We start from the raw sequence: 12,240 nt of genomic DNA, 5'->3' as shown, positions 1-12,240 counted from the left end.
AAAGAGGCGCAACATTTTATGTTACTCTTAATACAAACAACCGTTTCGTATGTATGTACATATTTATGAAGTATTCTAAATTAAAATCTAACGGAAACGATTGCTCGTCACTGTCAGGACGTCGACCGACAAATGCGGCGCAGCCTTTTAGTCTGCTCAGTCGTTCACAGCCCACAACCCGCGGATTTACAATCAACAATTCAAACAGATTTCTGCACGGGCTATCTTTCTTTCCCGTTTCTACAAACTTCAAACATGGGGTGAGTACATATGGCCTACATGCAGCCAGTCAGCGACTGTACTTAATACACTATTTAAGCGACTCGCTGTACGCTGAAAATCTGCCTTGCAAGATGGCGACGTGGTTTAAGGTGAAATACAGGCTGGGTTAGCCAGCTAGCCACAACAACATCCTGAACGTCCTAATATGGTGTTAAAGTACGTATAAATCGCCCTAATATGAGTTAACATTTATTGTTTTGTTCGTTTTTTGTATACGCTCCCTGTTGTGTGAAAGCAGTCCCATCCCCCCTCCCCGTCATCATGATGTGGTATTAATCCAGTTGCAGTTAACTGTGTTATAATGTCGTTTTAAGTGTCAACAGAAACACAAGACAGTAGCAGCATTAACCCTATTCTTTTTGTACACAAGGCCTGCTCACTTTGCATGGAAACAGTCAGACGGAGCCATTGTTATATTGCACCCTTTTAATTCGACCTTAAAGTTTCACTGAGGTAGATTTATGTTTACAACCCCAATATGCCTCAAACTCCTTCTGGAGCTGCTATTAAACTGATGCAGTGGAGGGTGAATGCCTGCAACTCATTTTTATTTCGTCCCATGTTTTATTTCAAAAGCGAAGGTAGGGAAAAATTAAGTATCTGTAGAAATCCAGCTAAAAAGAGTCCATAAAACAAAACAAAACAAAACAGTTAGAAAGGAATAGCGTGTTTTACAAAACGTGATTGCCATGTGACTTTAAAAAAAAATAGGGGAAAATATATATTTCTATAAGCTGCTAAGCTGAAGAATTTCTTACTAAGGGGAAGGGTTGCTTTTAATACAGATAAACAGGGATTAAATGTTGGGCTCGCAAACATTTCTAAAGTGCATAAATCTTTTTTTTCTTTCTAAATTGATGTTCAGTCTTCAGTCTGTATTTCAGTTGAAAGTAGATATCTGGCTAGAGATTGTAGAGATTGACCAGTGTAAAATTTAAATTGCATGAAAACCTTAATTAAAATTATTGAGGTATCACAATATTAACTAATTGTCTTTGTTAGAGATTGAGAAGTGTAATAATAGCCAGTTGACCTGCAGTGTGCTGCAACAGGTGGATGAGAAACAATGCGGTGCTACTTTATGCTCCATAGAGCTGCTTTCATACCTTTCTTATACCATAAGACAGATAATCACTTCATGTCTACTACTTTTGTGATTTTCTTCTGCTCAGATTGTTTGTAGTTGCTTTTCTGTAGAATGTTGTAACATTAAAATTAATCCCCGAATCTGACTTACAGTGACAGTTATTTTTAAAAAGGTGTCTATGAGGCATTATCTGAGATTAAATTATCATCATAAGCTTTCCCAGTGAACCCCCCCACCACCACCAAACAACAAAATTAAAACACATCATTAGTTTTTGCACAAAGATTTAAAGCAATAACAAGGTTTCCCCCAGAAAACTTGCTAAGCCTGGTTCTACGGGGCAGTCATCCAGTCGGCTGCCATGTTTTGGAGTTAAAAAATGTTTAAAGTTAACAGGAATTTTGAAAATATCACTTGATAGTTATGTGTTAATGGAAGACTGGAAAATTAATACATAAACACCATCTATAAAGTCTAAAAAAAGGGCAATCATTAAAAATAAAATAAGTAAACAATACTAAGTCTGGTGGTGCACAAGTAAAACCTGGTAGCCCGTCAGGCTTATAATACAATGTGGGAAACCCTGCAATAATATATAACATGACCTAATTGCATGTATTTACAAAAACAACAGTGAATACTCCTCTCCATGCTAACATGTTATAGTTATATAACATGTTAGTAGTTATCTATGCTAATCTCTTCTGCCATCATCTGTTGGGGTAGCAGCAGCAGAGCCAGTGACTTAAAAAAAAACTCAACCAGCTGATAAAGAAGGCTGGTTCAGTTCTGAGGTCTACTCTAGAGATGACTGTACAAAGAAGGATGCGTCATAAAATGAAAAACATAATGGCCAACCCTGAGCATTCTCTTAACAAGACTGAAATACACCAACAGAGTTTTCTGTCAGGAGTTTTTTCGTGCCCACATCTATCACCATCTTCAACAACTCTGCAGAAATTTGGGTGGCTTTTGTTACCATGTTGAATTTCCCTTTGGGATTAATAAAGTATTTGTAATTAAATTGGGGGGGGGAAAAAATAAAAGACAGAAGCAAAAATATTTACATTTAGAAGTCATTTTCACAGAGTACTATGTCTTTTTGTTTTGCTCTATATAGAGAATCACAAGTCTAGCAAGTGGATACCAATTGGTTGATTAGTTGGAGCTTTTCCCTTCAAACTGGTAACTAAACTTATTAAATCACATTTCTTCCTGTTTCCAGTTCTTAAACTCTGACCCTAGCAACAAAAACCCAGTGTCATCCCAGCCTCATCAAGCTGCTGTTCCAGAGGAACCGTTTTCATCAGAAGCTTAGAGGCAGGCTCAGCCAAACAAAACCTTGTGAGTGCCGTGGTTAATACGCCAGAGTTTTATTTTCTTTCTGACAGGTCAAATTCAAACATAAAAATCTAGTAAAAATCACAGCATTTCAACAATAATACAGCTTGTGATTTGTACGTTCTTGTTGTTTTGTATGTCAGGACCTTACTTTTAACAGCTGATTGGCAGTGAGCAGCAATATGCAGGGGAGTTACTCTATGATTTACATATCTTGCATATTATTTTTAGTGTGATCAAAATCATGACAGGTGTTTGCGCCTTTAGTGGCCTATATTTGAAGTATTCAGATGGGAAATGGGAAGAGAGAAAGAGAAGATATGCTAGCGGTTTTGAAAAGTTTGAAGTCCTTGGTGTTCTTTGAGATTTGTAACTGATCCATTCTAACTTGTAGAACATTCATACATGTTTCTTTGATGTTTTCCAGCAAGAGCGTTTGTCTAAAATGACCTATGGAAATCAGTCTGGGGGATGTTGTATCAATCACAAACATCGCCCCTTTTGCTAAAGGCTCAGATTTTATAGTCCATGTTAATAGTTTGACCAAATCATCTTAGAATATTAGAGTGTTTATCACACTTATTCTTATTTTTTTATGTAATTGTAAATTGATAACAGACTTGGGGACAGATAAAACAGCATTCTATTTTAGGGCTGAAACAATTAATTGTGATTAACCGATTATTGAAATAATTGTCAACTAATTTAGTAATCGATTAATCGTTTAATGGAGTAGACGGACTCAAAAAAGGACATTTGGAGAACAAAACAACATACTTGGAGCAGTAAATAAGCCAGAAATGTCCAAAACATATGTACATTTTGCATTTAAGATAAAAAACAAAAACCTTTGCTAGTAAATATGTTCTACCTAAAACCACTCAAGTGGCAAAGTTTTAGCATCACCAGGTACAGTTTATGTAAAAAAAAAAAAAAAAAAAATTCCACTAGGCACATTTTGCTATTAATCTGTAGTCCAAAAAATAAAGTATAAATTAACCCCACAGTGTCTTGATAAGTCAAGCAGAAAGGGCTGAGTTTAGAAGTAGTACTATCTTTTGCTACAAATGATCACGGATACACTAAAGCAATGCTGTTCTTCCATTTTGGGTAATAAAATGTTTATTTTCATATTTAAAAAGAGGAATTAAATTGTTCATTTGCATCCTGTGTATTTCTAATACCATATAAAATTCCTTATGTGACAAATCTTCTGAATGTACCAAGTGTTTTTATCCAGTTCATCAATGACAGAATGAATTGTTACTTGCACCTGCATTTTATTTTTTATGTTGAAAAGCTCAACTCCTTCATGTCAATGGCACGAAACGTAGGGAAATTTTTTTTTATCACTGTCACATTTGGGCTCCTTTTTAGGTTTTCAATACAAATTACACCGTCAATTTTACAAGCTGAACGATCTCTTAAAATGCTTCAACTGATTAAAAACATATCTGCGCTGACATTTTTAAAGCTGTTCATTCAGAATGTGGGATGATCAGGGTACAGACAGGTAGCTGAAGTGTTTCTTTGTTCTTCTGTGGCTCAGACGATTGCTGTGCCTGCACTGTCCCTGACTCCACAGTAGGGCTGTTGTAAACTAGTATTTTAGTAATCGAGTAATCTATCGATTATTCTTACGATTAATCGAGTAATTGTATAAAAAAAGATCAAATAAAACATTGGAAAATCTCACATAACTGCAGTATTCCTATCGCATATCAACGTCAGTCCAATTTATCACGTTTGAGCTAACAATAACTTTTCTGTAGTTTAGAAAATTAACCTGTAATAATAATAGCTCACTTTCTAAATTAATCTGAAGAAAAGTTATACAAAAATCTGAAATTATATTCAATTTAATAATAAAGAGGCAGGCTCACAAATACGCTTATAAAAATGTCTGTATTCCAAAAAAATCGTGTATCTTCACTGGAGATGAATGCACAATTTCCCTGCTACATTTCAAAGGTGGATAATGGAGATTTGGCATTTATAAGTGTTTTTTACAAAAGGACAGTGTTACGTATTTTGACATTTCTTAACTAGAACTAAACATTGAGATTTAGATTTTCAGTTTCTGAATGTAAAAATCTTAGTTTGTGGGCACGTTGCATCTCAAAAAGGCTAAATTATTATGTTGTTTTTTACTTCTAAAGACATTTTTGGTTTGTTTGTAATATTTTAAATTTGTCTCTAACCTTACTGTAAATGCTGCCAAGAAGAGGCTATATTAGTGGGTCAGTTCTTTAAGGACTTTATGACCTGTTTGACAACAGTACTATCAAATATGTGTACCTTGTTAGATTTTGAAAGTGGAAAACTGTGTTAAAGGTGTTGTTTTTCTGTTGTTTGTAGTGGTTCATTCATAACTCCTGAACTTTTAACTAGATGTGCAAAGATCAACATTTTGTGTTGATCTTTCTGTTTTCTGGTTTAACACAAAGCCTTGACAGCTTTGGCCCAATTTTAATCATTTCCTTTTTGTTTTTGTAAGCTATAAGACTATATTTTTTTATTTATGTCAAACAAGTTTTTAAAAATAAAGAAAATAGGACAAGTGAAAACATAGGCATAGATAACCAAGAACAAAAATAACTAACTTACTGCTACTTTTCTGTTTGAAAAGAAGTAGGGATAAGGAGACACTTATTTAATCCTACCCCTTATAGCAGTTTAATGAAATGTAACACTTACTGACTCGGTAATTATTAAAATTTTGTAATTTTGTAAATGAGCACTACATTTAGGGAGCATAGATGGGAGAAGAGCAGGGAAGGTCCCAAACAAAAATCCTACAGCACATCTCAAAAGGCAAATGTTACTGTTTAGAGTCACTAAATACAGAAAATGTGATCGATCGGATGCAAAATTTGCGAAAAATGACTGAATTTGCATTAACAGTTGCAATCGCAGCAACGCAACTTCCTGGGAGGACTATAAAAGCCAAGAATAAAACAAAGCCACTGTTTTCTACTCTGTAAAACCTTCCTGCTATCTGCTGAACTTCTTGCTCTCTTTCAGATCAGTTCAGGTATTTTACGTACCTGTCCCAATGTCTAAAATGCAAATGTGGCAATGTGTTTTATTGCCACATTCCTGTGTGCAGGTGGTTCGTGTCTCCAAACATGGTGTAGCCAAACTTTCCGTTTTGTGAGGCAGCAGCAGCCCGCCAGCACCAAACCAGGATGTCCAGCAGCTCGGGCTACCCCCCCAGCCAGGGGTCATTCAGCAGCGAGCAGAGCCGATACCCATCACACTCTGGTGTCCAGTACACCTTCACCGGATCGCGCCACCAACAGGTAAAGCTAAACTTCAGTAAAGCCACTTGCTCTCCTCCTTTACTAGTTTGGCATCTTTTAGAGTTTATTTCAAAGGCTCCTGTAAAACCTTAATACATAATTTTTATAAATTTGAACAAGTATGGGAAAAAAGAAACTTGACTTATTGATTTTTTTTTTTTAGTGATCCACAGTGGAAAAAACCCCTCATGAAAAAGCAGTGGCACATTTCTGTTTTTGCCTCTAGATCAGAGTTTTAAACTGGGTCTGCGACTCTTTCACACCAAAGTGATTTGATTCACGTGTGTTTCCTTGCGTAGTCTGCTTGGTTTGGGCACCGGGTATCATTGTCCGGACAAAACAAGCGGACTCTAATAGCATTTCTACAGTTTGCGTACAGTGGGACTGCGAACAGACTTTACAAACGAATGCGTGATCTGAAATCGTTCTGTGACACAGCAGGACATCAGTCCTTCTCTTTGCTGCTCCATGTCTCTCACTTGATAATCGCTCGCTGCCTTGTCTGCTGCTTGTGATGTTTAACCGCATAGTTTGGTTCTGGTGGTTTGGTTGGCTTCACAAATGCAGTCTGAAAGTGAATAAAAGCAAATCCAGGGTTTAAAATGTTGTCCACATTCCCTGCCCTGTGGACTCCCATCCACCTGACCGTCCTGGTTTCAAAATGTGATTAAACTAAGTTTTGTTAAGATTCCAACATAGCAGGACTACTTTTTGTTTAAGTTTTACAAACAAAATGACGGGATCACAGATCCATCCATTTTCTGTTCACCCTTTGTCCCTAATGGAGTTGGGAGGGTTGCTGGTGTCTATCTCCAGCTACGTTCCGGGCGAGAGGCGGGGTTCACCCTGGACAGGTCGCCAGTCTGTCGCAGACATACAGGACAACCATGCACACACACACTCACACCTAGGGAGAATTTAGAGCGACCAGTTAGCCTGACAGTCATGTTTTTGGACTGTGGGAGGAAGCCGGAGTACCCGGAGAGAACTCACGCATGCACAGGGAGAACATGCAAACTCCATGCAGAAAGACCCCGGCCGGGAATCGAACCCAGGACCTTCTTGCTGCAAGGCAACAGTGCTACCAACTGCGCCACTGTGCAGCCCGGGATCACAGATTTATTATGAAATGCATATTTAACGTAGAGTTGAGGCAATTAATCGGATTAGTCATGATTAATCGATTTATTGAAATAATCGGCAACTAATTTGGTAATTCAGTAGTCATTAACTGGAGCATACAAACTTAAAAAAAACATTCCTTGTGTTAAATATTTTCTACCAAAAGTTCTGTCACTTTTAGCTTTGCTTTATTCAAATTCAGTAAAATTCTGCTATTAAGCATTATGCATCCAATTATTAAAATTGTTGTGTCAAAACAATTTAGAGTAACACAAACTGCTTAACTGAACAAGCAGAAACAAAATAGTTCAAAACTGCCCTAAGCAGTTGTAAACACCAAAGGTGGGGGACAGCTTAACAAAACCTCTTCCTACTAGCTGCCCCACTGGAGGAATGATTTCAGGAGCCTTTTATAGGAAGCAGGTGAGACTCTGGTTGGCTTGCAATTCTCTGCTGGTCCAATGGGGTGGCTGCTTTCCTGCAGCCTCCAGGCAGCCAATCAGGAAGGTGTGCCCTCACAGCTGAACCTGAATAACAAAAAGAAGCCTGCACAGCCTCAAGAGACCAGGGGCCGTAACATTTGGCAGTAATGTGAATAAAACTCGATAAAACTAAATCAGAGCAACAAAAACATATTTTTTCAGGGTGAAATGTGGAATCTCATTACCAAAGGCATCGTGCATTATTTGAGTTTCTAACTGTATTTTCAGCAGTTATTTGACTATAGTTTCTAGTTTTGCTAAAATAAAGCAGAAGTGATGCCAAATACTAAAAGTGAAAAGTCTGAAATTAATTGTAAACACAAACAAATATTGTCTTTCTTCAGTTGTGACCTGAGCAACATGAGTGTGATGCAAAAAAAAAAAAAAAAAAACCCTTACATTTCCCTGCTACATTTCAAAGGTAGATAATGGAGATTTGGCATTTATAAGTGTTTTTACAAAGACAGTGTTACGTATTTTGACATTTGTTAACTAGAGCTAAACATTCAGATTTAGATTTTCAGCTTTTTGAATGTAAAAATCTTAGTTTGTGGACACGTTGCATCTCAAAAAGGCTAAATTATTATGTTGTTTCTGCTTTCAGCAACTTTTAAGACAATTTGACACACTTATTTATTTTCTAGTAACTCATTTTGAGACAGTTTGGTCCAACACTTTTCAGTTCTGGTCTGACAGCTCATTTCTCCTTGTTGACTAAAGAGCAAGCAGCAGCATTGGAAGCATATCGCACTGATCTGGATGCACATGCGTGGGCTTGTTCTGGTGCTTCTGTCCTCAGTCTCTCTCAGAGAGAAAGAGAAAGGAAGACATGTCACGTTCTTTCTTGAGTTGTTGTTTTAAATCTAAAAGGAAGTAACTGAATTAGATGATTATTGTCATTTTAGAACTAAATAGACTGAAAGACGATTTTAAAAAAAAGCAAACATGAGCAACAGGTAGAGCATAAATAAATGACGCGAGCCTGCAGCTGGTTTTTATCACTTCCTGTTTATTTTTTTCTTATTTCCTTTCACTTAAAGTTTTTTTTTTTTGACATGTTAGGTTGGTGTCTACAAACAGTGTGGCTCATAGACAATAATTGGCTCAATTTTAATTTTATATTCCATCCTGGTGAGAGACATTTTCTGATGCAGCCATATTAATATATTTTTTGTGTATTATTCTTTTAAAATAAATGAAACCGAGAAACTTAAAAAAAAAAAAAAATGGATCCTGTATCTTGGGGGTTTTTTTGGACTTCATCCTTCTTCTTGGAATCTCTTTTTCACAGAAAAGTATTGGCTGAAAAATTCCAGGCATTTGATTGTTTGCTTAAATCCGGGAGAGGATAGGGATTTCTGAATATTTCCTGAAAACAGATTTTTTTTTTTTTGGCAGTCGCACTGTGCTGATAACAGTTTTGAACTTCCCTGGTAAATTGTTCTGCACTGTTTGCATTTTTTTTTTTTTTAAATTACCGGTTAAAGTTTTATTTGAAAAAACAAAACAACAACAACAATATGTTGTGAATTCTTAAAGTCAAACCTCTAAATGAAGTCAGCATTACTTTTCCCTTCAGAATGACTGACTGACCGAGGAGTTAATTGGGAATTATTGCTTTTATGGGATAATAAACAGCAGGCAGCTTACAGGAAATGACTGGGTGGGGTTAAAGGTCCCATGTTTCAGACAAAATACACAAGTGACTTGCAAAACTCTTCGTAGCAAAAATGTTGCCTCAGGACATAGTTTTGTAGGTAAAAATAAAGTCTGAGGATTTATCTGTTTTTCTTTGCTTATTACCACAAATGTTCTGCAGTGCTGAATGATTTAACTGCAAGCAGCCAGAGGTTACTATGGGATTCTTGTAATGTCAAAACTTAAGAAAAGCAAGGTATTGAAAAAAGAAACTAATATGTTTAATATGAAATTATTTTATTTAAAGTAGAGAAATAACAGTTTTTCCTACTTCATCTTAAATAGAATACATATTTTTGCTTTTAGTAATAATGTGACTTGCTTTTTTATGTTGACAAAGAGTTAAGCAAAAATATTATTACATTCTAGTTACTCCTTTCACGCTGCACAATGTTGCCTCAGACAGGTCAGATAGAGAGAGGTGTGCAGCAATAAGTAGAAGGAAAATTTAAGAGGATAATGCACCTGTAGTCAGAGCTGCACTCTGAAAACATGACGCAGTAAAGCATGCTACTTGTAGCTTGCTATCTGTAGCGTTAAACAGCATGTTATTTTTTTTGTTAAGAATTGGAGCCTCTTTGAATAAAATACTTCAAGACTCTTTTTTGCTGCCTCCATGTGTTCTGGGAAGTGACCAAAGTGGTTAAAGTCAGCTGAGGTTAGACATAACCCTGATCAGCTGACTTGTAGAGAGGTAAGCCCAGTTTGCAGGTCAAGAGAGTGATGCAGTGATTACCTTTTTCTTTTTTTTTGCTCCTCCTCAGCCAATCGCAAGATTTGAAAGAGTAAACAAGACATATAAATAACTTTTAATGATAAGGGTAAGAATGCGTGATGGCGTTCGCACCAGCCCTGTTTAGTTCACCTTAATCAAACTAGTTTGTTTGGCTATAAAGTTTGATTCATTTGGGGAGGTGTGAATGTGCAATCGAACTCTGATGCGGACCAAAAAAGTGAACCTTGGTCCACCTAGGGAACAGTTCGGTAGAAGTGAAGTCTTGTGTGGTTTAAATGCATATGTGCCCATAGAGCTTTTTGGGTAAATACAACCAAAACAAATGTACAGAGAGAAATGACTCATGGTTTTTTACCGAAGACAAAAGAGAAATCCTCCAACCTCTACATTTGTTTACATTTTTGAAGAAGGAAGTTGGTTGTTCTCAGTAGGGTTTTGTGTCGTTTCTTTCAGTGGTTGGAGGAGGTTAACAAATTTTGCTTTGCTTCTGAAAGCTCACAACTATCCTGCTTTTTTTTGTTTTCTAAAGGACCAGAAGGAGCTCACAGGAGACTCATCGTTGTGTGTTTATAGCAAGAATTGTTTGTAAGAAAACAAGTTTGTTTTTGTAAAATAGGGAAACATGTAGTGGCCCTCTTGTAGCTATTGAAGGTGGGGGAGGGGCACATCTATGTTACTCTATGCTGTTACAGCTAGAAGAAACTCCAGTCACTCCTGCACTCTGTTTGACATTTCATTAAAACAACTTTCAGACGTTGCAGTAGTTCGATGGGAAATTTGAGGAGTTTAAACTGCAATTGTCCATTTTGCAGGAATTCATGTTTTGCTTTTTTTGTGGGAAGACTTCTCCATTTAAAAAATGTTTTTTTTTTTTGCTATTCTGGTCTTCACCAGATTGCTTTCTAAGTCTTCTGTTTCCTTCCTCTTCCTCCTGAAGGATTTCTCCGTCCCAGACTACCGCACTCACATGCAGGATCCACAGGGCCGCAGACGGCTGTCCTTGCTCTCCGAGTTCCACCCCGGAGCCGAAAGGTGCTCTCACCTCGTCATCTAAGCACCAGATTTTCTTTCAATTCCTGCTGGATCTTTTCAGATTTGTTCATATTTTACGAACAATTTGTGGTGAACCGTTCTCTAAATATGTTTCATGTCTGCTTTCGTACTTCAGGCCTCCGGAGAGACGCCATGGTTACGACCAGCAGTTTCACTCCGTTACAGCGCAGGCAGAGCACGAGGCCCTGGAGGCCAAACGCCCTCGCATGGAGACCGTTGCCGAGGCCCATATCAACCGCACCCCTCCCACTGCTGGGGGTATTGTGCTGCCCATGCCCTACACTGTACAGGACAGCTTAAGAGCCACTGTTGAAGTCAAAAAGGTGGGGCCTTATTGTTTTAGCTTTTCCTTCTCTTCCCTCTCGGCTGAATCTAGGTTTTATAACTTTACTCGGTTAAGTTGGCAGAAAATCAAGCCTGACGGTTCACGCTTTTTAAACAAATTTTGTTCATCAGGAGTCTCCGTTCACCATCAAAGTGGAGTCACCGTCGTCGGGAGGACCTGCGCTGCACATGGGGGAAGAGCAGGACACGTCTCCCTCCAAGCTGTCCAAGGAGGAGCTGATTCAGAGCATGGACCGTGTGGACAGGGAGATTGCGAAAGTGGAACAGCAGATTTCCAAGCTGAAGAAAAAGCAGGTGGGGGTAAAGCGAGCCAGGCGTTTTGTCACTGGGCAAGGCTGGAAAACAAAGTTTGTTGTATAAGAAACCTTGGCCTTAATGAAATGTTTCATAATGATCCCGTTCAGGGAAAAAAAATGAAGCTTGTTCCCAGTGGCAGTAAAACAAAACAAGACAGACCTGCTTTGTAAATAGCCAGAGTTTTAGGTAACAAAATAGTGAAATTTACATTCTGTCTTAATTCTAAATAATACATTTTTTTGTCTATACACAATACATCACTGTATTTAATTAAAAGTCCTACAAGTTTTTTGTGATAGCTGGCCGCACAGTACCTAATTAAGTTAATGTGTATACAGTTAATATCACTGTATACAAAATGAATGAGCTTCTGGGATCCAATGAGCATCAGCTGATTATTGAGGCAGCTTCCAGGTGCTTTATGCTGTTTCACGCAAAAAAATAAAAAGAAGATAAATACTGAAATTCCAAAGTTTCAACATAAGGAAACGTGTG

At 37.6% G+C, this 12,240-nt stretch overlaps 1 protein-coding gene across 8 annotated transcripts in view; it reads left to right on the top strand.

The window, feature by feature from the left end:
- Positions 1 to 124: 124 nt before the first annotated feature.
- The window catches only part of ncor1 (nuclear receptor corepressor 1), a 71,975-nt gene continuing 59,859 nt past the window's right edge, over positions 125 to 12,240 (top strand). For 7 of the 8 annotated variants that reach the window (XR_004340955.1, XM_032576043.1, XM_032576047.1 and 4 more), the window contains exons 1-5: positions 125 to 260; positions 5,820 to 6,012; positions 10,988 to 11,082; positions 11,219 to 11,426; positions 11,560 to 11,742. Coding sequence is in view for 7 of the 8 variants with exons in the window: in XM_032576043.1 (XP_032431934.1) it covers positions 5,899 to 6,012; positions 10,988 to 11,082; positions 11,219 to 11,426; positions 11,560 to 11,742 (600 nt within the window). In the remaining variant the exon portion in view is untranslated. Of the gene's footprint in view, positions 261 to 2,594; positions 2,714 to 5,819; positions 6,013 to 10,987; positions 11,083 to 11,218; positions 11,427 to 11,559; positions 11,743 to 12,240 lie in introns of all 8 variants that reach the window. The other variant, XM_032576042.1, reaches the window with a different exon arrangement.

The sequence above is a fragment of the Xiphophorus hellerii genome, chromosome 11, assembly GCF_003331165.1.
Source record: "Xiphophorus hellerii strain 12219 chromosome 11, Xiphophorus_hellerii-4.1, whole genome shotgun sequence".
In the NCBI taxonomy this organism is placed as follows: Eukaryota; Metazoa; Chordata; class Actinopteri; order Cyprinodontiformes; family Poeciliidae; genus Xiphophorus; species Xiphophorus hellerii.
This window is presented reverse-complemented; position numbering and strand designations above follow the sequence as displayed.